This window comes from Ptychodera flava, chromosome 19 (assembly GCF_041260155.1).
Source record: "Ptychodera flava strain L36383 chromosome 19, AS_Pfla_20210202, whole genome shotgun sequence".
Lineage (NCBI taxonomy): Eukaryota > Metazoa > Hemichordata > Enteropneusta > Ptychoderidae > Ptychodera > Ptychodera flava.
The window spans coordinates 20,458,023-20,483,576 of NC_091946.1; the positions used below are offsets into that span (position 1 = coordinate 20,458,023).

The following is a 25,554-nucleotide window of genomic DNA, read 5'->3' on the forward strand; positions in this document are numbered from 1 at the left end:
ATAATCATTTAAAGTTTTGCAATGTCGTTCGCAGGGACCTTTGGTAGAATTTTAATATATGCTTTACATATTTGTGGCATTTAAGTCAATAAAGGTGATAATTCAAAGGTTGTTTTAGTGACAACATTATGTACTTTACAGATTACCATTTATTTACCAATGACGGAGATCGCTTGGTTGACGCATGCAATAATGTACAACATGCTTTCACTGGACCTTTCATTTTGCTTCTGACTGTGATGTACACGACGTACATCTTGGGTCCATCGGCTCTTTGCGGAAGCTCTCTGTTCTTTCTCACATGGGCGTTGCAGGTAATGCCTTATTTTGCGTTACACTCACTTCCGTTCCGTTTCATGTACAAAGAACCATATTATGCGACGATACAAAAATCCTTCCACGCATTATGTTCCCTTAATGGTAACATCCGAAAAGATAAATTATACAAAATCGGCGAAGTGTATGTCGGCCAAATAGAACATATCGACCTTGTTTCTTTAGTGTTTCGAGCTGGAATCACATAATGCAAAGGCAGATCTTCTGAGTGACTAAGCCTAAAGGCATGTTTGTATATACGAATGTCCAAGCACTAACATTAACGACAAGAAAATTCAGTCAATTTGGTGCCTGAAATGTGTATCTCAATGAACTACGACGAAAGGAGGTCACATTATTGATACAAATTTTCGATTAAATATTTTTCCTTATATGGGCATTGGATTTTCAGTAAAATAGAAACAGGAACGTCATATCAAAATCACCCGGTAGTTAGTAAAACTGAACCTTTGTCCACTCTTTCATTGGCAGGCCATGTTTTCGCGACTCCTTGGGTCCATACGTTGGAAATCAGTTAGAATCACTGATACCAGAATACTTATGGTAAACGAAATGACCACGAGTATTAAACTTATCAAGATGTATGCATGGGAGAAACCATTTGCAAAGAAAATTGCAGGTAGAGTAGTTATTTAAGGCAATCTGAAATGATCAGAATGTGTTTCTTTATTACCAATATATGTAGGGTCGATATTATTGTTACATTTGTATAAACGTCTCAGCAACGAACACATCAGTCCACAATACCGCAGAACGATTGTGCATGCAATTTTTTATCAAAAACAATCAGTACCTATAAAATGAAAATGATTGTGGTCCTGATTTCTTTTTAAACAAACATACTATTACGATTCTCTGGACAAACTTACTATAATATTATAAACTATATATATATATATATATATATATATATATATATATATATATATATATATATATATATATATATATCTTATTATATAACTTATTATTATGTTGGGTTACTCTGATTTTTTTTGAAGTGTTTGCTTCAGCTGGTGTCAAAATATGATATCCTCTGATGTTCACTGCCAAACAAGTCATAAGTTAAATTCTGCTGCGATCCTAGGAATCCTATAATACTGTAATACCTAATATTTCTTGGTACACGTGAATGTCACATCACAGTTATCTTCTCTACGCTAACTGGCTCGGAAAAACTGAGCGGTTCCTGTACTTTTAAGTTTTAAAATCTTCCAGCAAATCTTGCTTTATGGAGACAGTATCAAACTTGAAAAATGTTAATTTGGAAAATATACCGGTCAATGTCATTAACACTGTTATCTTCACTTTCCGAAATGTCAGAGAAGTATATCATGTCTATCCTATACGAGAGTTTTGACTTAAATTAAGTTGGGAATTGTTTACGTGTACAGATAATTAATACAACAAGGTGTGATTGTTAACGGATCAATCCGAACAAAGGCATTCCTAATGATGCACATGTTTCCTTCTCTAGCCGGCACTGATTCATATGCAATATTTGAATTAATATTGATCGTTGTTCACCGTGTTGCCATTTACCCGACATTAGTAAGAAAGATCAATTTGATATTTAAATTGAGAATACTTGTCGTATATGTTGGAAATGACGTTCGTTGTTGTGGTTTTACAATAAAAACCTTAAATTTTTGTTGAAAGCTTGTAAGCATCACTCGGCCTACGGCCTCGTGACATTGACAAATTTCCGACGAAAAGGGTGATGATTCCATTGTAAAACCACTCCAACTCGTCCTTTTTCCTATTCAGTGTTCTACTTTTTCGATTCTTTTCCTGAGAGTTTAATATTGATTTTAAATGTAGGAATAAGACAAAAGGAAAAGAAAATCCTTCAACACGCTGGATTTGTGGAGAGCATTAGTTCATCCTTGAATGCAGTGATACAAGGTACTGCAATAGTTGTCTATGGAAAGCCATTTGTGATTCACATTTCCATGGGAAATTAACTAAATGCAGCTTCGGTAAGTTTTACCCTACCTGATAGGTCCAATCTATGACATTTTTAGGGGTTTATTATTTTCCGTGAGTCCTCCGTTGTAAAAGCGTGACTGTGACAGATATACATGTGATACTGCATTCGTCTATCCCTCATTGTTATGCATTCTTCAATGCTTCTATTTGGACTCTAATCGATACATTTGATTGGACCGTAACACCTGGGAAATTTATCGGTCCTGTTAACCTTATGCTTCCTGTTTTCCATGGTTTTCAGTCCCGATTAAACCAAAATACCGGAACTATTTTAGCGCCGATCTTTTGTGTTCAATTTTCTCTTATTTCATCCAGTTTAAAAATTGTATCAAACTTTTCTGCATTGTTGTAATTGGTAGATTATGTGCTGTCGGCACTGTTGCTGAATATTGGTTTTGGTTGTGGAAAGCTATCTGCTCTACTGTCGATATCGCTCTTGGCTAGTGGCCCCAAAAGTCTTTTGAGTTGCGAGTTGCTTTTGTCTTCGTCTCTCTCTTGTCGACATGTAGTGTGAATCATTACGCGTCTTTCAATCGCAGTTATCAGTGACAACACTCCTTTGTTTTCAATATTCAATGCGACATCATGTATTAATGGATAACATTGGTATTGCTATTTTTGATGAATGTCCTACCCTTTTAGGCGCCTTTGCGAATATACTATAAGCATCATTAGTTGAATGCATATGTTTGAAAGACTATGCGGCAGATTCCTGCCGTTCGACAAATGACCATCTGTTCTCCGTCCCAAAACCCCTGCATTAAGTAAATAATGTATATTATCTTCTTCACCGTACCGCTTCATCAATGTGGAATTTCATTAATTTCTGTCAACAATAAGTTGTTATATAAGTATCTTACAAAAAAATAATGTTATGTACGCGATGGCCAAATCTCAACCAAACAATTTTCAACGGATTACAATAAAAATGTAAGGAGTAATCGTGGCTGTTAAATTTGTTAATGCCTGATACATTCAAGAACCAGATATGAACTGAATATGCTCACGTGTTTTACAACAGGTTCATTAATAGTAGTACGCTTCACAGAACAATGAGATATATGTTATCACTATATGTAGCAGGTATTTTTTTAAACTTCGCACAGTACTCTCAGAGTTTAATCACTAACACTGCATGAAAACGCAGTAATACAGATAAATTCACATTAATGAGTTGACTGTATTATAGAATAATACACGTGAATTCACATGAATCCACATGAATACAGGCTTGCTGAATACAAGCAATGGATTATTGACTGTATTCATCTGTATATGCACTCTTCAGCTAAAATACAGGCAATAATCCATGCAAATACAGTAAGTATTATTGGCTTTTCATGCAGTGTAATTACAAAACTTTATTTAATATGCGAATGAGCTGTCAATTAACTTGACACTGCTCAATGCTTTATGGGACAATTAGATATCCTTCAGATCAACATTTGTAGCACGTTTGATTTAATTAATGCTGTAATTTTAGAGTAATATCACTTATTACAAAGTTCATTAAATACGCAAATAAACCCTACATTAACTTGACACTGTTCAATGATTCATAACACAATTAAATATTTATCAAGTCAATATCTGTAGCACGTTTCACCAAATTTTAGTGCCGAAATTTCAGAGTTATGTACCTAATTACAAAGTTATTAAATATGCAAATGAACCCTTTATTAACTTTATACTACTAAATGCTTTACAACACAGTTAGATATCTGTCGTATCAGTATGTACAGCAGTGTTCATCACATTTGATGCAGTTATTTCGGAGTTATATGACTAATTATAAGACTTCATGGAATATGCAAATGAGCTAATTATTAACTTGACACTGCTCAATGCTTCTCAGTACGATTGGATATTTATCAGATCAACATCTGAAGCAAGTTTCATCAAATTTAATGCTTTAATTTTGGAGTAAAATCACTAATTACAAAGTTCATTAAATATGCAAATGAACCCTTAATTAACTTCACACAACTAAATGCTCTACACCAAAATTAGATATCTGTCGGATCAGTATCTGCAGCAGGTTTCAGCACATTTGGTGCAGTTATTTTGGAGTTATACCACTAATTACTAAACTTCATAAAATATGCAAATGACCTATTTGTTAACTTGACACTGCCAAATGCTTCTCAGTACAATTAGATATTTATCAAAACAATATCTGTGCCCAATTTCACTGACTTGGGTGCTGTAATTTCAGAGATATATACCTTATTACAAAGTTCATAAATATGCAAATGAACCCTTAATTAATTCTACACTACTAAATGCTTTACACTACAGTTAGATATCAGTCGGATCAGTATCTGCAGCAAATTTCATCACATTTGGTGAAGTTTTATAGGAGTTATATGTCTAATTACAAACCTTCATAAAATATGCAAATGAGCTAATTATTAACTTGACACTGCCTTATGCTTCTAAGTATAATTAGATATATATCAGATCAATATTTGTTGCAAGTATCATCAAGTTTGGTGCAGGAATTTCAGAGTTATCTCACTAATAACAAAAGTTCATTAAATATGCAAATGAGAAGATAATTGACATGACACTCACAGTATCATCATAATGTTCTTAGATTGTCACCTGTGAAAAGTTTCATGAAATTTTGTGCAGTATTTCTTGATATATGTCTACACTGTCATTACCGTCTCCATAGGGAAACCATTGTATGGAAAAATTTGATATTGCATAACTTCATTTATATGCAAGCCACACTAACCAAAATCTAATCAGTTCTTGCAAGTGCCCCATGGTACCTGTGTACCAAATCTGACTTGAATCAGTTCAGGCGTTTTTGAGTTATCGTGTAAACAGACAGACAGACAGACAGACACACACACACACTAACACACACACACACCACACACGGACAGACAGACAGACATCGCTATGACATTAGCCACGTGTTTACACACGTGAGCTAAAAATGCATGTCGTGATAAAAGCTGTGATAACAAATGTTTTTTCTCGACTTAAAGGCCTTTGCTGTAGTGGCAATGTTTGCCCTTACGAGATCGGCACTTACTTCAGCTCCAAGAGCAATGAAGGTGTTAAGTGAAGCCTATGTTGCAGCTAAAAGGATGCAGGTAATGAGTCTATTTGTTTTCCATGCACTTGAACATGTTAAAAAAGCTGATCTGTGTGACGCATATATTTTGAGTTTGTGTCTTATCTGTAAATTTGCTCATCATTCCAATGGATCGAATAAAATAATCCAGTAGTGAATAATCACTGCAACCACTCCAGCGTCAAGTTTTCAATCGGATAACAATATTGAAATTTATTGGTTTCATTTCATTTTTCTCCAAAGATATTCCTGCAGACAATTGAGCCAATATCGCAAAAGTTCCGACCAATTGATGACCGTGTCGCCATAGACATTGCTGAAGCGACATTTGCCTGGGATAATAATGAACAAAATTGGGACGAAAGAGTAAAACTAGACGACGATGGAAAGCGACTGTCTACAAAAGCTGATATTGATGGCGCCGATAATTGCAATTCTACAACCAGTGTCAAAGGATTGTTTAATATTAACCTAACTTTGAACAAGGTATTATTCAAGTATATAGCTTATTGATGAAGGCTACAATAACTTATTATGAACTATTGCCATGTCTTGTTATTCTATAATATATTGCCGTCATATCGATGTTTACCACGTGGAAAGCATTATCATTAAAAAATCCTTTTTGAGGGCACAAATGTTATAGCATTTTTCATCGAAATTTACTACAGGTTGTAGTAAAAGCACATTTGGAAATGAATACACCAACGAAAAGGATAAATGCAGCAATTTTATCTTGACAGGGTCAGCTCATCGGTGTCTGTGGTAGTGTTGGGAGCGGAAAGTCGTCCCTTATAGTCGGGTCGGAAGGTAGGGTTCCCATGCACCCCATGGATGTATTTTTTTAACCTACATTTTTGTAATCCTTAGGGTCTATATTTAATGAATTTTGATGTTCCAAAAATCAAATAGTGTCCCATGGGGTTCATTTGGCGCCATCTTTGCCGCCATCTTGGCCGCCATCTTGGATTTCAACAATGGGGTAGGGGTCACGTATTTACTGCTCGACTGAAACAGAAACAATACAATACTATAAATGTACATGTTTAGAAAGTCAAGATCTGGCCTTTCATTGATATATAACTTAATAGGGATAAATTAATATTCGAACGTCGATTAGACTTTATATCGGCCATTGACCATAAATCGTAAAATTTGCTAAATTTCACACCAAATAATTAAGTTCCCGTACCTCCAAACTATTTTTCATTAGGTATTTATATAGTTTTTGGAAGAACTCAGTGCAATTAACAAGAAAAACAAGATTAAAAGTATGAGTCTTGAGATTTAGTGGGTGCATGAGCTTGTTTTCTTATTACACGGTATGCCATATATCCGTGTGTAACATAAGGGGTAGGGGTAATGTTTCCCTTTCTGTTTCGAATCATGAATGATGAAACCATAAAAATGATACATTTTTTGAAAGTGCTGCATCAGACCTTTCTAAAAATATATAGATTTATGGGAGAAAGTTGCATATGTAAAAGTTACAAAGCTTAAACCTTTCAGTTGTGTCAATTTTGAGTGATTTTTTAAGAAAGAAATTACAGCATTTGGGGTAGGGGTAATGTTTCCCTTTCTGCCTAAAACCATGAATTATGAAACCATATAAATTTTATACTGTTTGAAAGCTCTGAAATAGGCCTTTCCAAACATGTATAGTTTTATTGGGAAAAGTCGCATATTTGAAAGTTACAAAGCTTATGCCTTTCAGTTTGTGTCAATTTTAAGTTATTTTTTTAAACAAAATTATAATATAAGGGGTAGGGGTAATGTTTCCCGTTCTGCCTTGAACCATGAATTATGAAACCATATAAATGTTATACTGTTTGAAAGCTCTGGAATAGGCCTTTCCAAGCATGAATAGTTTTATTGGGAAAATGTGCATATTTGAAAGTTACAAAGCTTAAGCCTTTCAATTTGTGTCAATTTTAAGTGATTGTTTGAACAATATGAACAAAACAATCAGTCCGTTGGCCAGGTATCGAAATCATTCCCTCTAAGCATTTTACCCACTATGATTTCTGTTAGCTAGTATTCTCAGCTGTCATAATCTGCTTATTTTCCATTTAACTGATGGTGTGTAAGAGTGTAACGACTTGTTTGTGAAGGGCTGTCACGCCTCAGTAGTAAAATAGGAATGGGTTAGGGGTAACATATTTACCGCTAGTCGGAACCAAAAACAAAAAAGAACCATAAACAATACATTCTCAGAAAGCCCAGATAATTCCCTTACCTTTGGTATACAACTAAATGGGGATAAAACAATATTCAAACATCGATTAGATTTTATATCGTCCATGAAATGTAAATTGTAAAATTAGCTTAATTTCAAACCCAATAATTAAGTTCATGTTCCTCTAAACAATTTTTTTACAAGGTATTTATCATTATTTGAAAGAACTAATGCAATAGAGAAGTAAAAAAACATTAAAAGTGTGTATCTTGAGATTTATGGGGTGCGTCGATTGTTTTCCTAATATATGGTATGCCGTACATCCCTCTATAATATACATTTAAGGGATAGGGGTATGGGTAATGTTTCCTCTCCTACCAAACGCAGCGAATAAGGAAGCCACATAAATATCATATCTCTGAAACACTAACGCAGTTGTTTTTCCAACAAGATATGGCTTGATGGGGTAAACTCAAAAATTATGCAGTGACAATACCTAAACTCAAAAGTTTGTGTTACTTTACTGACATTTACTTGTTAAAAGGAACATAGAAAAATACTCTATAGGGCATTAAATAGCACTAAAAAGTTAAAATGGTGGTAAATAAAAGACGTTTTCCTCATTTCAATAACTCAAATTAGGGAAGAAGTTAACAGCTATAATATGTCAAAAATTATATATTTCAAACCCACAAACACTAAATTGGATGTCATAGTCGTCATGCTAAGTTGATATGACAGCAGCAACAATCAATCCCTTTTCTTTAATTGTATCGCGAGAGATATATAAGCAATAAAGCACCACTTGGAAAGGATACCACACGGTTTCGACCGGTAAACAACATATACGCACGAACTTCACTCGTGTGTATAAGGAGTGAAATGGTCAAAACCGAGCTCGAGTGGTGTACCCAACTTATAGGGGTTGTTTATCGCTATATTATATCAGTATATTGAAACTTGTGATGAAAATAAAAACAAAATAAATAGTAAACAGAAGGCAAACAAACACTCTCTACACCAAGCAATAAGAAGGCGAGACAAACCTCAGAAAATGACTGAAAAGGCTCATATTCCCATTGACACCTCAATGTTTAAAATGCCTTGTGAGTGAATCTATCATTAGTTTTTTAGCATGGATGACATTTAACCAATGTTAGACCCTGACGTCTTTGCAGCAAAGACCTAAAAACGGACGTTTTAGGGTCAATGCTTGAAGTTACCATTCCTACCAGCATGATCGAATCAGAGAGACTAGATTGATCTAACTTTCGAGTTAGATCAGCCACCAGCAGCTGAGAAAAAAGAAGTCAACATAATCATCAGAGTCAAGCGAGCTAGACAACGGCTTCAAACATTATACTCCACAGAGAGGAAATTCTTACACAATTCACAAAAAGCGTTCAAAAGCTTCGTTAAAGGCATTGTTCGCGATCCAAGGGACGGGCATGGCTGGTTTCGTGGCAAATGCAACATATTAGTCATGCTGAATCAAGGTGTAATCAAGTAAAAGCTTATTTATAGATTGGGAAAATCCTAATCCTGATAGTAAATACGGATAGTTTTCAATCGGATTCGAAACCACAACATACGGCATCAGTCGCCTAGCTGAGAGGCCTGAGACAGAACCAGTCGGCTAAATCTCCACTCCCAAAAAAGAGTGGTTCAATAGCCGGCTAAGTTGTTACATTTTTCTGACTGAGACCTTTCAACACGTTGTAGAGTTCGTGAAGCACTCACGCACGCATGCTCACTATCATACATCGCACATACACACTTTATCGAAGCGAAGAAACGAATTTCATCGCTTTAACTGGGCGAACGATAACCTCGGGGACAATTCTGTCCACCAGCAGTGTTACCGACCCAGGATAGAAAATACGGATAGTTTTCAAATGATTCGAACCCACAACATAGGCATCAGTCGCCTAGCTGAGAGGCCTGAGACAGAACCAGTCGGCTAAATCTCCACTCCCAAAAAAGAGTGGTTTAATAGTTAATGATGGAATATAAACTTTGTGAAAAGTTGAGAAAATTTGCCACTTCTTTGATTTGTATGTTTTACATTCCATGTTATACAGTACTGCCTGTATTATACATGAACAGTTCACACATTGGGCAAGTATTCTGTGCTGTTCTTTCAGCAGTTAGGTCCCTGCAGTCCGAGATATGTCTTTCTATAGTGTCAACCATTCTCTTCGATTACTGTAATCTACTCCAATAAATTCCCACTTAACTTATTTGTATGATTACAGGGAAGCCTTAGCCTATCTCTTACAATCTAAGATTTGAGATATTTGACATCTGCATTTATGCAATTTTCATATTTTTCATAGGCCTAAATAACACACAGAAGAAAGTCATACTCAATTTTTTGTCCAATTGAAAGTCAAATTTTCACCGAAACAAGTACAGGTGGCCATCTGTAAGCCAAACGAGAATTAATATTAGCAAAGATGGATATTAATTAAGCCTTTCCCATTTCCGATCCCAGTTACTCATACAACGGGGTATAAGTGAAAGCCAAGAGTATCGAATGTGTTGAAACCTAAGTGGCCCCTATTCAGCACCACGTAGCCTACAGGTACACCTTAAAGAATACTTACCAGGCCAAAATACAGAGTGTTGAATTCCTTCAAAAGTGGCAACACCTGGAAAGACACTGCGGCAACCAATTTACTACCCTGATCTCTAACTATTTACCTCTACACCCAATAAAGCACCGGGACTCAAGACAGTTGTACATCACAAACTTAAGAGAGCGATCGAAGACACTCGCTACACAGAACGCAGGATGGAAGGCTGCAAAGACGATTCTTCAAATAGGCAAAAAAGAGGCTAAAAACAACACAAACATTCACAGCAACGACGATAGGTCGGGTTTGCTTCCTATACTACGGTACAAAACCAAACCAAAGGGTCTTTCAAAGGCCACCGCACTTCCCTTAAAGCCCGGCTCGAAATGGACTGGGATCATGATCAGTGCCAAGTTTGCATGGTTGGGCGTTTTGGGGCATGGCTCTGCATAATGAGTCTGTTGGTAACGGTTGCGATCGTTCGCATTATCTGCGGAACTGTTTGCTCTCAGATCACGCTCAAGCTCGGACTAATATAGATACGTACAGCCTTCGTTTCGTGGTTCGTTCCAGTTACGCCATGGCAAATACTCGAAATAAGAAAGAAAGGAAAACTATCAACTTAATCAAACAAGAGTTTGCTTGAATGAATTTACCGAAGTTTCAGGCCATATCAACGTTCATTATGTGAATGATTCGGCTACTGACCGCCATGTACATACGGAATATTGGCGCCGTCAAAAGTCGAATAATTATCAAAAAAGTAAAAACTTATAGAAAAATTACAAATAACCCGAAATTGGCAATTTCGTATGGTGAATTACCGATGAATGTTGACTAAACTGTATCCACCTGAGCATGGAAGGAGGAACATGTCAGGAAATGGTAGGAAATAAGTAAACGGCGACGTCATGACCGATCGCTATTAAATCAGAAAATAAAGGAAATTCACAGCATTACGTACGGGTCGATACTTCCTTGAATCTCGTGTACCACGATACCTGTAATAGCGATAACGGTCGGCTGCTCGGTTTCTTGGCGGGTGACATCGACTACTCATCACGAGTTATGTTTATTTTCGTAGCAATTGGTATGCCAAAACCTTACCAGCTTTCCGAACACGACATGTCACTTCCACGTGTAAAAACGACCGTTTCGTGGCCACCATATACATCCAAACCAACTGTTAGGTTCCGTCAAGTTCGACTGTAGATTTTGAAGTTGTTAAATACGTGGATCTCTTCGACTGACTATAATTAAATTGATCATGGAGGATACCATCATGATTTGAAGGTTGTTTTAATGTCATTCTCGGTGCAAACTACAGACTCTGCCTACAGTTTTGTTTTAAAAAGTTTACGCGCTTTTCGCAAGAATACATCGTACTACCAGTATAGTCCTCTTGCTTAGTCACGTCTGAAAATGGTTCACTTTCAGTTTACACAAAGTTTTCATCCTTTGCCCGCTGTATAACTCTAAGCATACTTATGGTTTGTTTACATCGTAATTGTTCTCGTATGCCGTGCACAGCAAATGTTTGACCAGTTTACACCTCTGCGCGTCACCGAATGATTGACAATTGTTTGAATCATGGAACAACTGCCTTTTGAGGGCCCTTATCTTTGTTCAGAAGCGATTTCTCCCAAGTCGTCGTAGTTTTAAAAAACTTTGTGAAACTTTGCGGATACCTGTATGGCCTAGGTGTTTGCTAATAATTTTGTTTGAGAATCGTTTAGGCTGATTTTAAGGGACCGGTCTACCTGGCCATTGCCAGTGTCACTCAAGTGTCATTAAGAATTTTCAATGAGTTGGGGGCCTTTTATACCCCACACACCGGTTTAAATAGCACTACCGAAACACAATGGCAAAACATGATCACACACGAAACTGTGATAAACACTCAGAAACAGAAAGCGTAATAAAATTAAAAAAACAAAAATAAATGCACAAAATGACAAACAAAATATCTCAAACACAATATTACAACATACCAAACATAAACGAAACACAGTGACCAACAAAAAAATGGATTTACTAAGAATCTTTCTTCACACAAATCAAACAATTATAGAAATGAACGCTCTTTGCAAAGGCTTGAAATTAATTCCAACATCAAAAGGTCCAAAAAGAATCAATCTCCTAGAAGACACAAATGAATTCATACTGAGAATGAGACTCCGATACATAATACGACGAAAAAACTCAGAAAAATAAATTCAAACACAAGTCCACAGGGACTCCACAAACAACACACGAAGCACAAGACACAAAAATTAGCTAGAAGCTACGGTTTACTCTTGTTAGGATTCTCTTCCTCAACGCATAGCAAACCGTAAGTCTATTACAGAGAGGTATGTGACATACTACATATTCTGCATGCTCCTAAATCCCAAGATATACACGCTTTCAACATTGTTTTTCTTCTTTATTGCATTAAGTTTTTTAAAACAATATCTAAATACTTTGTAAAATTGTGTGGAGGAACATGAACTTAATTATTGGGTTTGAAATTAAGCAAATTTTACAATTTACATTTCATGGACGATATAAAATCTAATCGATGTTTGAATATTGATTTATCCCCATTTAGTTGTATACCAAAGGTAAGGGAATTATCTGGGCTTTCTAAGAATGTATTGTTTATGGTTCTTTTTGTTTCCGACTAGCGGTAAATATGTTACCCCTAACCCATTCCTATTTTACTACTGAGGGCGTGACAGCCCTTCACAAACAAGTCGTTACACTCTTACACACCATCAGTTAAATGGAAAATAAGCAGATTATGACAGCTGAGAATACTAGCTAACAGAAAATCATAGTTGGTAAAATGTCTGAGAGGGGATAATTTCGATACCTGGCTAACTGACTAACTGTTTTGTTCATATTGTCAATCAAATCACTTAAAATTGACACAAACTGAAAGGCTTAAGCTTTGTAACTTTTACATATGCAACTTTTCTCCATAAATCTATATATTTTTAGAAAGGTCTGATGCAGCACTTTCAAAAAATATTATATTTTTATGGTTTTATCAATCATGATTCGAAACAGAAAGGGAAACATTACCCCTACCCCTTATGTTACACACGGATATATGGCATACCGTGTAATAAGAAAACAAGCTCATGCACCCACTGAATCTCAAGACACATACTTTTAATGTTGTTTTTCTTGTTTATTGCACTGATTCTTTCAAAAATAGATAAATACCTTATGAAAAATGGTTTGGGGGTACGGGAACTTAATTATTTGGTGTGAAATTTAGCAAATTTTACGATTTGTGGTCAATGGCCGATATAAAGTCTAATCGACGTTCGAATATTAATTTATCCCTATTACGTTATATATCAATGAAAAGGCCATAATCTTGGCTTTCTAAAAATGTAACATTTATAGTATTGTATTGTTTCTGTTTCAGTCGAGCAGTAAATACGTGACCCCTACCCATTGTTGAAATCCAAGATGGCGGCCAAGATGGCGGCAAAGATGGCGTCAAATGAACCCCATGGGACACTATTTGATTTTGGAACATCAAATTCATTAAATATAGACCCTAAGGATTACAAAAATGTAGGTTAAAAAAATACATCCATGGGGTGCATGGGAACCCTACCTTCCGACTAGACCCTTATTTCAGCCATTTTGTCACAGATGCCATTGACATCCGGGGAAGTGAAGATTGACGGCACCATGGCCTATGTGTCTCAACAAGCATGGATATTCAATGATACGCTGAGAGAAAATATTTTATTCGGAAAGTCATATGAAAAGAAACGCTATGAAGCTGTTGTGTATGCCTCTGCTTTGCAGGAAGACATAAAGATGCTGCAAAGTGGAGATCTCACAGAGGTACGATTATATGTTAAAGTGCACTAGATCACGTAATAAAACTGCAAAAAGTATTGCAATGTTAGTCAGTGTATCAGTGTTTGTACATTCTCTTTAACCATAAGTATATGCTTTAGTTATCCTTTTATCTTTTTAAATTTTGCTGATGAAATTACAGATTGGGGAGAGAGGTATAAACTTAAGTGGTGGTCAGAAACAGAGGGTCAGTTTGGCAAGAGCTCTCTATGCTGATCGTGACATCTATCTTCTTGATGATCCATTGAGTGCAGTGGATGCTAAGGTTGGACAGCATATTTTCAATCACTACATCAAGGACGCCCTGAAAGGAAAAAGTATAATTTTCGTTACCCATCAGCTTCAGGTAGGCAATTATGCAGACTTACTGTTAGTAAAATACAGACTATTACCCATATTGGTAAGATGACGGAGATGCTTATTAAATATATTGAGCTTAAGGTACATGTGGTATGCACCTCGAAAAAGAAAGACATAAACGTTTGCTCAAACGTTCCACCAGGAATCTATTAACCATTCTCTTTCAAAATCAAGAATAAAAGTCGGGGGTCACTGTGCAAATTTTGGAACTAGAGAAACAAATAACCCAAGATTTACCGATATGTAAAATTCAAAATGACCACCATCCCTGTAATATTCCTGTGGAGAAAAATAAATTTTCGAATTTCGAAAAACTAAGCTGGTGAAAAGTTTTCTTACACCAAAATGAACAACTACGACTGGTACAGCAGAAAAGAATTTTAAAAGTTTGAGAGTCCGAATATCTGTCCCCGAGGCGTGTTTACCTTAAATGCACATATAATTATCCAAAGTAAGATTGAGCCTCCCTTCTTTCACTAATCGACGCCAGTAACACACAGTAACAGTTAAATAGTAACATTTTATCGTTCTAATGTTGCATGTACTTTTATGTCTGGGCGAACAACTTTGCCGAGACATATGGACATAATTTGTTGAGATTGATAATCGTAATAAATGCTACATAGGCACACTGCGTTTGACAAATCTAAATTCTTGAATTATTCCTGTGAATTAGTACCTCGGTGGTTGTGACAGTATCTACGTCATGAGGGATGGGCAAGTTCTGGAATCCGGAACTCATCATCAACTGAATGCAGCTAATGGTCAATACTTCGCGTTACTGAAGACATTCCACTCTGATAAAGACAAAGACGGTTTTGCTGATGGCATCTTTCATAAAGATATCGATAAAGATATTAACCTAGGAAATATTACAAGCCAAGCAGACGTTCACAAGGAACGATTATGTCACACAGACGTGAACATGTGACGGACGAACACTACAAGGAATTTGAAAAGAGAAGCTTAACGAAATCAGGAGGATTTGACAACCAAAATAGATATCAATCAATGGCGATGACAGAAAGAAGTATGAAGTTTTCTGATAGTGAAGAGAAAGCTAATGGTGAGTGAGCGCATTTTGGAAAATAGATCTGAAGAAAAAGAAGATGACTTAGTAACTATTCCCGTAGATCACCGTACCTTTGCAGTAAATTACAATACACAGGATAGCAACGATGATTTCCCATTGTAATACGGTGAATATGATCACTGGGTTGTCTTAGCATAGTATAATTTGAACTTGAAGGACATAGCTTTGTTAAACGCGTACCATGTATGGAATATGATATTAAAAATATAGCACAATGCCAAATGTGAAGAAAGAACAACTCTTAAAACGATGACGTATTCTATTTAAACACCGGCAAAAGGAAAGGTGTATGTGTGTGTGTAAATCATAAGTGTTATGACGTTTTTCGTCTGGAAATGATAACATTTGGTTCGGCATATAAAGTCTGACCAATTCGAATTATTGAAAAGGCGTCATAATGAAAAATTCATCCGTGAACATTAAATGTTATTTCTTGTGGAAAGATCTCCGTTTGTACGTACAGGACAAATACTCCTTTCATATAGATGAAATGCTATGGACGAATTATTTCTTACCTTGAAGCTTCGAATAACATACGATGTCGGTGAACAAGCTCACAATATAATAACGAAAATATGTTCATAAGATATAGGCAAGCTGATGACCGCGGAAGAACAAACAGAAGGTAGCATTAGTTGGAAGACCTACCACTGCTACGTGAAGATGGCTGGTGGATATGGAGTTGTTCTATTGGTCTTGCTGTTGTTCGTTCTCGCAATGGGCAGTACCGCAGGCTGCATCTGGTGGTTGGCATACTGGATTATTCAGCAACAGGAAACGGTGAGGTTATGTAATATGGACCGAATTTATTAGTCGGGTAACAAAATCGATCTGATTTAAAAACAAAAAGTCTGAAACGTCTTTTTGAATTCTTAATTTCACAGGGAACAAACACTACATTCGATGGTACCGAGACAGCAGATGGCACTACCTTTGAACGAGATGATAGAGATATGATGTTCTATGTGTATGTGTTCTTAGGTATACTGGCTGCGCTAATACCATTTACTGTTCTCCGATGTGTGGCTTATGTTAAAGTAAGTGCCAATGGCCTTCCATGAACATGACATTTCGATATATGAAATCAAAACAAGTTTGATAAATTGGGATGTGACTAGTCGCATTAAAGCGACTTCATTAACAGTCTTTTATAGTTGTTCATGGTATTTCGTTACAACAGCATTGCTTATCTGTGTGGCGACTTCAGGTTAAGAGTTGCAAAGTTTGGATGTGCTTTCCTCAATGCTAGGAGTCTGGAAAGTGTCATTATATTGCATCTGACATCGAGCAGTATATTCACCTGTGTTAGAAGGCACAATGACATTCAATGACATTATGTTCTTCCTGGTTGCTAAATGCTTTACAGTGACAGTTCGCAGAGGAAACATGTGAATAACCATGTTTCATATATATATATATATATATATATATATATATATATATATATATATATATACACAACACATGTAAATATACATATATACGTTTCATGCTTTCATTTGCAATGTTATATATTACGAGCATTTTATAGCCTGTGAAAATAAGAGAATGACCAATTGAACTGGATCTTGGCAATTATGTTACAGGCGACTTTCAATTCATCAAGTAATCCACATGATCAACTGCTTAAGAAGGTGTTCCAAAGTCCGATGAACTACTCCATCAGGCAGAATTATCAAGAGATTCTCAAAGGACCAGGATGAAGGTGGACTGAAATTATATTAGACCACTTCCTAGTACGACTAAGGCCTTTGTATATGGCGGACTCTTCCAATTCGAAAAATCTAACACAACCACGTTGTATTACAAATGGAAGTGACTGTCCATAAAGCTCCAGTCCATGTAAACGACTTCAGGTTCCTTTGTTTTGGAGTTTGTCTTTTGGTAGCTATATTTTGAGTTTGGAAATACAGACCTGTTTACATAAAGAAATTCGGTGTTTGAATGTTTAAAATATGTCACACATGTACATAACGAGCGAGAGCTACAACAGCACTAGTCATTGCAACATGTTAGTAGAGCAATTGCCTCGCTGTGACTTTTGCACGTTGACAGATGAGTGATTTAACAGAGTACAGTAATGTAAGCGTGTTTTCAGCTGGCATAGAACAACCAATAATGATGCACACTTCTATAGAGGTTAACCCCCGTAAAAGACAAAATCATCCGTGTCAACAATTTGTGTTTGAATTTTGTGAATGGAATCAACATCAAGTTAATCTACGCGCATTGCCCTGTGCTGCATTCAGCAACATATTTACGGCTGGTTGTATAGTAATCGTGTAAATCAAACTCCTTTAGTTCGAAATCCGCAAAAGTTGTGATGTTAAGAAGTACTGCAGATTATACGTTTTGTCCTGCCAATAATATGCTGTTTACTTCCGTAAGTGAACAGGTTAATCCCGTTCCATCACATTCCTTGTAAGCGGGAGATTTAATGTGACAGCTTTCATGGTTGACCAGATGTTCTTTGTACTTTTTCAGTTGATGTCTCATTGCCACGAGCAATAGAAGACATGCTCGTCTATATGACCACCGCATTTTTCTCATGTGTATCGATACTGATCGTGTTTCCATGGATCCTTATTGCCTTGATACCATTCGCAGTGATAATCATGTTCACCTTCAAGTATTATCATCATGGAATGCGTGATTGCAGACGGTTGGATAGCATCACCCGATCACCATGGTTCTCTCACGTCACTTCAACAATGCAAGGCCTTCCAACGATTCATGCCTACCAAAGAGAAGAAGATTTTAAGATAAAGTCAGATTGGTTTCCATAGCCTTTTTTTCTCTCTAATCTTTTGTTTATTATACTAGTCAATTGGTTCCTTTCTTCGATTATACTTGTGGCAAACGATCGCTTACGTTGCAAAAAAAACCTTTAAAAAGCCGATTCTGAATGTTTTATTTTATGCTTTAATGGTCTTAACTTGTAATTTAAGTAATTTTATTTATACTTACTTCACGTTGAAGGGTATCGTTTTACTCCACTTCATGTAGAATATTAACTTGCCAATGTCATTTCTGGGTGTTTTAAGTAGCTGCATACCTTGCTTTTAGGAGTTTATGAAGTTCTCCTTCTACTTCGATCCTCACTTAATAACGGTCCATGACGATGAAATCTTTCTGTTTCCTCTTAAGGTTCGCCAAACTTCTGGACGAGAACACAGTAGCCTTCTCTTCGTTTTCATTTTGTGGCCGCTGGGCGGGTGTTCGACCGGACAGTATCGCCATAATGACAGCCTTTTTGACGGGGCTGATGGCAGTCCTCAGTCGAGGCATGGTCTCACCAACACTTGTTGGAGTTGCACTGTCCTATTCAGTACAGGTAACCACTACCTTATATATAACTGTCTTCGATTGTCAAACATGTGAAAAATTCGTCACAACATCTAATGTGGAATATAATACGGGTGAACTTCAGAGATAACAACACTGAGGTGAAATGTATCCTACACAATGACGTAAATTAAAGATATTTACAGTCAGCAAGGGCTATGATAAAACAGTAATACACATTTGCTTAAATGGGTGCCTAAACCGTAACCTCTTAACGTCTGTAAAATTCGTCCTATGTAGCATTCGCGAACGTGCTCGTGCAGTTTGTCAAATTTTCGTTCATGCTCGTCCGCAGTGGGGTATGCTGCTCACTTTATTGCGGCTCATTTCGTTTTAAAGCTTTTATTTATTGTTCATACGGTGAAAAGCATTGATACAGTTAAACTAATTATCCAATCCAATCATATCAACTTCGCTGCAAAATATGAATCGGTTAATTTTAACTCCCCCCCGCAAAAAAAAATAAAAAAAAATAAAAAAATAAAATAAAATTACAGGGCTTTGAATCACAATAGTAAATTATATGACAGTATAAATGTAAAGCCTCTTAGATTTCAGAATCCATCGAAAATCTTTGAATATTTAAATTTTTCTGCATCATTTTCATGTAAACGCAGAGGGCATTTACCATCCCTCAGATGTTCATGAATAACTTAATCCAAACAGCATAAGAAGTATTTAGAATTCTGACTCACACTTTAACGTTTTAATTAGTTTACAGGTCAGTTTCAGTTCGGTATCCGCCTAGCGGGTGATGCTGAATCAAGCATGACATCGGTCGAGAGAATTTACCATTATCTGAAGGTACTGTTTCGTGTAATTTTGCGTGTAAAAATAGCAATGAACGAAATTTACGGAAACAATAGGTTTTGTCAAATAGCTGTCCGAGCAAGTCAATGCAGAGAAAAACAATCGCCATCATGCCCTTTTTTTATTGAACAATTGACATCCTTTATTTTTATTTTGACGATGCTCATTAAGAGTGTTGATATAGTGATATGTTTATGACCATCAAGGATGGCACATATTTGAATGCATCTCTTGTCTTCAAAAACCTGAATTAAACTGAGGTTTTGTGAGTTTGAATTATAACCTTCTTGTCAACTACAAGCCCAGGTGAACCAATCTCAAAGGGAGCAAATGTCTTGAAAAGCTGCACCCAGTTTGAATATCATATAGTTATTTTCATCCGTGGTCTTTTGTCTTACTACGCAAAACCGTTATTGTCTCTTTCTGTTTTCCAACATACAAAATATCCCACCAGGTCAGTTTTTATCTCGTCCTTCTGTTACCAAAATTCAACTTCGGCTTAGTCAATTCTGTTTCACTTAATCAAACGCTGAATAATAGGATGAGCTACTACTTTCTATTAGAAACATTTTACACTTGATAAAGATCAAGAATACCCCGCAATCTTTTACAATCAATTAATTTTAAGTTTTTAGTGTTGGTTTTTAGTATTATTAGTAGTAATTAGTATTAGTCTTTGCTCTCTGTGTTTATTCCCATTTGCAAGTTAAGACTGAATTACTTCCCTGAATGGAATCAAATTGACATTAGCTTGTTACTATATTGATATCTAGAAACCACATATCTGCAATCCGTGTTTTCATTTGCCTCATTCCTTTGTGTGAAATTCTGGTTTTGCATGTCATAGTTCTTTCACTGTATTATTTAAGTACGTGTAGTACCACTTATATCGTATTGCTTGGATCCAATTCTATTCCTTTACAGGGAAAACATTTTACAATTAAGATACTGGAATGAGAAATTGGTTACAATAATTTATCTGACATTTTTTTCCATTGTGAGACGATATTGATGTAATCAAGACTCAAAAAGTCGTACGAAAAAGAAAACAATTATTATACAGCATTGTGAGAAATTTGACATAATAAATAAGTAGCAAATATTTTTTTTACTCCTTTTATATTAACAAAGACTTTGACGACAGAAGAACCGTTGGAAACGCATAACAATCGTCCGCCTGATAACTGGCCATCCCATGGTAGAATTCATGTAGAGAATTTGGCAATTAGATACCGGGATAACCTACCACTGGCCCTTAAAGGTGTCACGTTTAATGTAGGCTCTATGGAAAAGGTTGGAATTGTCGGCAGAACAGGCGCAGGTATGCTGACCACGGATTTTGGCATGTATTTTCATACTTGTAAGAACTACGAAATCGTTTACAACTGAGGAAACTGTAACCTGAAATGTTTCAAATTTGACTTGCTGACTTTAATCAATTTTGTACTTAATTGATTTGATGTGAGAAATTTCAAATCGAGCACAAAGCAAAATCTCCTCTTGGTATGCTAACCTAGTAATAACACTTCATTACTGTTTTTAATTTAAACGGTTAAGACTGCTTGCATGCCATTGCTCAACTTATAGAAGACGAGGTGGGAAGCTATTACGGTAAACAACTATTTTGAAAAGTTTTCTCCTAGTTTTGGTAAACGACAGCATGTCCTCGTCGACATAAAGCTGTGTTTACGTTCTTTATTTTCATTATCTGTGCAGGTAAGTCATCCCTCGGTGTGTCTTTATTCCGTCTCGTGGAACCAACATCTGGCACAATCCACATCGATGGAATCAACATAAGTGACATACGATTACAAGATCTGCGGTCAAGGTTGTCTGTCATTCCACAAGATCCAGTGTTGTTCGTTGGGACAATCAGGTACATGCTAATATCTTTCCTTATGGTTTTATTAGTAAACTTCACTCCACGCGGAACTCTTGTATGTTCTTTGCCTGTCAAATATCACTTAATGCGCGCAACTTTCTGACAGAAACCTCGGACTAAATTCCAAAAATTAGTTAAAGACAATCTTGCAAAATATAACCTTACGTTGTAAAATATATTTTGAGTTGGCCTAAAAGACTCGTTTTGTAATTGTGCTGCGATATCACATCCATAGAATCTTACTTGTTATTTTTTAGATATAACCTTGATCCTATTGATCAATACTCCGATGAAGAAACCTGGAAATCCTTGGAGAAAACTCATTTGAAAGACACGGTAAGAAAAGATCTGCTGCACGTTCTATTGATGTGAAAACGATGCAATGGATGTTAGATTGTGAAGGAATGGCTTATTCCCTTGAACACTTCCTAATACTTCAAATAATTGAACTTAATGATGCAATCAGGGCGATATCCGCCGTAATGCTAATTTGAAGGTATCATTTACTTTAAAGTATCGGAAAATAGTAGCATTTCTATTGAATAACGTGATATTTTGTGAAAACGACTTGGAAACATATGTTGATATTCAAAAGGTTGCCTTTGATTAAGCCATCATGAATATTGCATATGTTGATCATAATGCTTTCTAAGACCAATACGGTGACATTCGCATTTGCCTCAGTTGCATATCGTAAACAGTGCCAAAATTTAGCATGAAATTGAAAAACTTTGATTTTTGTTTTCAGGTTTGTGGCCTTGAGGGCCGGGAAAACTTAAAGCCCCAGTCATCGAAAATGGTGAAAACTTTTCAGTTGGACAAAGACAACTGATCTGTATGGCGAGAGCTTTACTAAAGAGCTGTAAGGTAACATGGCGAATTAGTCTGAATGTTGGTTTATATCGAAGACAATAAAATGAGTCGACGAAAGGACGATTGTATAAAGGGGGGATAAGAGAGCTGTAAGGTACATGGTAAATGGCTAAATTCCGATCCATATTCATCGTGCATGTCAAAGACATCGAGGGATTTTAACCTTACCGTAATCAACATTACTTGTTAAAAAATGAGGAGCTGTGTTTGCAGGCAATATGTTAGTGACTTTATAAAACTTCAGACACTGAAGATGTTAAAATTTGGTATTTGGTGACGAAGACTCTTAAGGGAGCATCTTTAATTGCTCTCTCTCTCTCTCTCTCTCTCTCTCTTCTCTCTCTCTCTCTCTCTCTCTCTCCAGGTTTTGATATTGGACGAGGCAACTGCGGCTATTGATACAGAGACAGACAGTCTCATACAACAGACGCTGCGAGATGCATTTAGAAATTGTACAATGCTTATAATTGCCCACAGGCTGCACACTGTTCAGAATTTTGATAAAATACTGGTTATGGATACTGGAAAGGTGAGAAATTATGAGACATTCGGTGTTTGCAGTACTATGTCAAGATACGGGAGCTTGCAAAAATGGCATTACATGTAGGCGAGTGTTCTACAAAAATGCACGATAGTTCCCAATTTGCTCCTAGACAAGATGTCGTCTACTATGTTGAAATTTATGAAGTTATTTGAGCAGTAGAAATGCTACGAGACAGTCAATACATTTTCGTGTTATTAAGGGAACACAGCTGAAGCAGCCGAAAATACAACATCAAAATATGTCCGTTCAAATTACGCCATTACGATGCAAGACATTTATGATGATATAATAAGTTAAATAATGATATGTATTGTGAGTTAAGAGAGTCATCAGTCAGCCTTGAATGCCGCCGAGTATGATAAGAATGAAGTGTAATGATCACATTTAATACCTAACTGCAAATGAAATCCTTTTCATCCTCTCACTGCAGGTGGTGGAGTATGATAGTCCATCTGCCCTGCTTGCCAACCCTGAATCTTGGTTTAGTGCAATGATGAACGCTACAGAGAAGGCAAGGGATTATTTGGCCTAAATCATTGAACAGTCAACCTAGAAAAGGTACCAAGTTCATTTGTGATAGAATAGTAAAAGGCGGATTCACAGTCTTTTAAATCTCACATTTGAGAGACAGATCCCTGAAATTAAATATTATTTAATGTTCCTGATAATATTATATTCAAAGGGTTGAAAATAAAAAAAAAACACTACAAAGTATAAGTCGTTACTGTTTTAGAAAGTTGGTTGACTGGTGGTGGACAGAATTGGTCCCGAGGCCCTTTCGCTCAATTTAATTCATTGCTTCGCTTCGATAAAGTTTGTGTGCGATGTGTGATAGTGAGCGTACGAGCGTGAGTGCTTCACGAACTCTACAGCGTGTGGGGGTCGAAGTCAGAAAAATTGTTACATGTTAGCTCGGTTATGGAACCACTCTTTCTAGAGTGGGGATTTGGCCAAGCGGTTTTGTCTTTGGCTTCTCTGATTCTCTAGTTGACTGGGTACCGTGCGTTATGAGTTCGAACCCGCTTGGAAACATCATTCCAAGCTGTTTTGATTTTTCATAGCATAACAAAGTCTGATGAAGAAGTTTATCATTTCATTTGATAGATAGACGTAAACTGCGGGGTGATGGACTCTGGGATCATACTTCTGGCGAATCAAAAAATATTCCTTTGCTTTGCATTGGCTTGCTCTGGTTTCTTCTGGTTTGTTGGAGACGACATGAATAAACTTATGTTTAACATATGCAACGACCGTAATTAATTTTCCCTTTGTCAGTCTTTCATTTATATTTGTATGTATGTATGTATGTATGTATGTATGTATGTATGTATGTATGTATGTATGTATGTATGTATGTATGTATAGGAAATTCATTATTCAATAACACGACAAAGTCTGAAATTCTGCAGATTGGATTTCAAAGTGCCCTTAACTTCGAAATGACTGCTTTTGTGCATGGACTTGGCAAATATTCTTGTTATACCTTTTGAGCGTATTTAAATTCCAATCAATTGGCTGAGGGAGACAGATTGTGATGAATGTCTAAAACTTCCTAATTTTCACTCTGGGCTGTTTATCATATGAGAGACTGCAAATGATACAGGTAAACATTCTGTACCACTGAAGCAGTTTTGTGTTCGCCCTGAAGTAGGTTTATGGTCGTAATTTATGATGGCAGCAGGATAAACAGGTTTGAAGGTCGGTAAATTTTTCATCAGAATTAGGGCAAGGTGCATTTTGTGAGGAGATGTCCAACAAAAAAACCAAGGGACATCAATTGAAGTAAAATGTAGACACTTAGACCTGTAAACCATGTAATGCATAAAGGCTGACAGAGACACAGTGAGACTGACAGATAGGACGACAGTAGGTGATAGACGCTGAGGAGTTCCGAATCGACTGCCCATGCATAGCGGAAACTCGAACTGTGTGTGAAGACATATCTAATATTTAAATGGTGTCAGTGACCCAGATTGACTGACCTTTGTCCCGAAGGCTATGCTTACGCTTCGTGGTAGTTCGGTCGAACGTTTTGCAAGGCTACAGACATCGAAGGTAGGTGGCTACATTTAGTCCCACTATAATGCGGTCTTGTGCTTACGCAAAGCTAGTTTTATTAGGTAGGGTACCCTCAATTTTAAGAAACGGGTTGTTCGTTGATGGTGGCTAACAAAACGAGGTTTGTCGTCAATCTGTCTCGGATAGTCTGGACAATACAGAATCAAATCAGTGCAGGCAGTCAATACTCATGTACAGATCATAGAGGAAGGTGATCGAACTCTAATATACACTTTGGACCCCAAATTTCAGTCAACGCATGTCACCAACCTCTATGTCTGCACAGTGGACATTGCATCAGATTCAGAGGGAAGCCAGTCGATTTCTCCATACAATGACGTATTATATAACACAGAGTATTCAGTCACATTAATGGGCGACATTTCTGTCCATATGTAGGGTGGCCATGTCGGACTTAGCTCGTAACAAGCCTAGTAGGCGAACCCCTTTCTTGCCCTTGTGTGCAGAACAGCAGTCATACCAAGAGTTGAACAGAACTGTCAGTTGTCATGTATAGTGCTCGTTTGATTTAAGATATGGCATGACATAATTGTGCTAGT

General features: G+C 36.7%; 2 protein-coding genes across 2 annotated transcripts in view; both read left to right on the forward strand.

Moving 5' to 3' along the window:
- Positions 1-63: 63 nt before the first annotated feature.
- On the forward strand, positions 64-23,568 carry LOC139118080 (ATP-binding cassette sub-family C member 5-like). Its single transcript, XM_070681375.1, has 18 exons — positions 64-314; positions 808-955; positions 2,158-2,273; positions 5,325-5,432; positions 5,657-5,899; positions 13,817-14,014; positions 14,172-14,375; positions 15,066-15,308; positions 16,367-16,519; positions 17,942-18,249; positions 18,630-18,816; positions 19,542-19,631; positions 20,769-20,958; positions 21,354-21,513; positions 21,777-21,863; positions 22,281-22,386; positions 22,757-22,921; positions 23,367-23,568. The coding sequence occupies exons 1-18, from the start codon at positions 129-131 to the stop codon at positions 23,466-23,468; spliced, it is 2,994 nt and encodes a 997-aa protein (XP_070537476.1). The 5' UTR covers positions 64-128; the 3' UTR covers positions 23,469-23,568.
- Positions 23,569-24,955: 1,387 nt separating this feature from the next.
- LOC139118851 (ATP-binding cassette sub-family C member 5-like) overlaps positions 24,956-25,554 on the forward strand; it is a 33,484-nt gene continuing 32,885 nt past the window's right edge. The window contains exon 1 of the mRNA XM_070682363.1: positions 24,956-24,991. The gene's annotated coding sequence lies outside the window, so the exon portion shown is untranslated. The remainder of the gene's footprint in view (positions 24,992-25,554) is intronic.

What these genes read in the sequence shown, in the direction of transcription:
- LOC139118080 (XM_070681375.1), top strand. Translation starts at nt 129, where the DNA reads ATGTACTTTACAGATTACCATTTATTTACCAATGACGGAGATCGCTTG. An exon ending in TTCTCACATGGGCGTTGCAG is followed by an intron (nt 315 to 807) that starts GTAATGCCTTAT and finishes TTTCATTGGCAG; the next exon opens with GCCATGTTTTCGCGACTCCT. An exon ending in ATTTGCAAAGAAAATTGCAG is followed by an intron (nt 956 to 2,157) that starts GTAGAGTAGTTA and finishes TTTTAAATGTAG; the next exon opens with GAATAAGACAAAAGGAAAAG.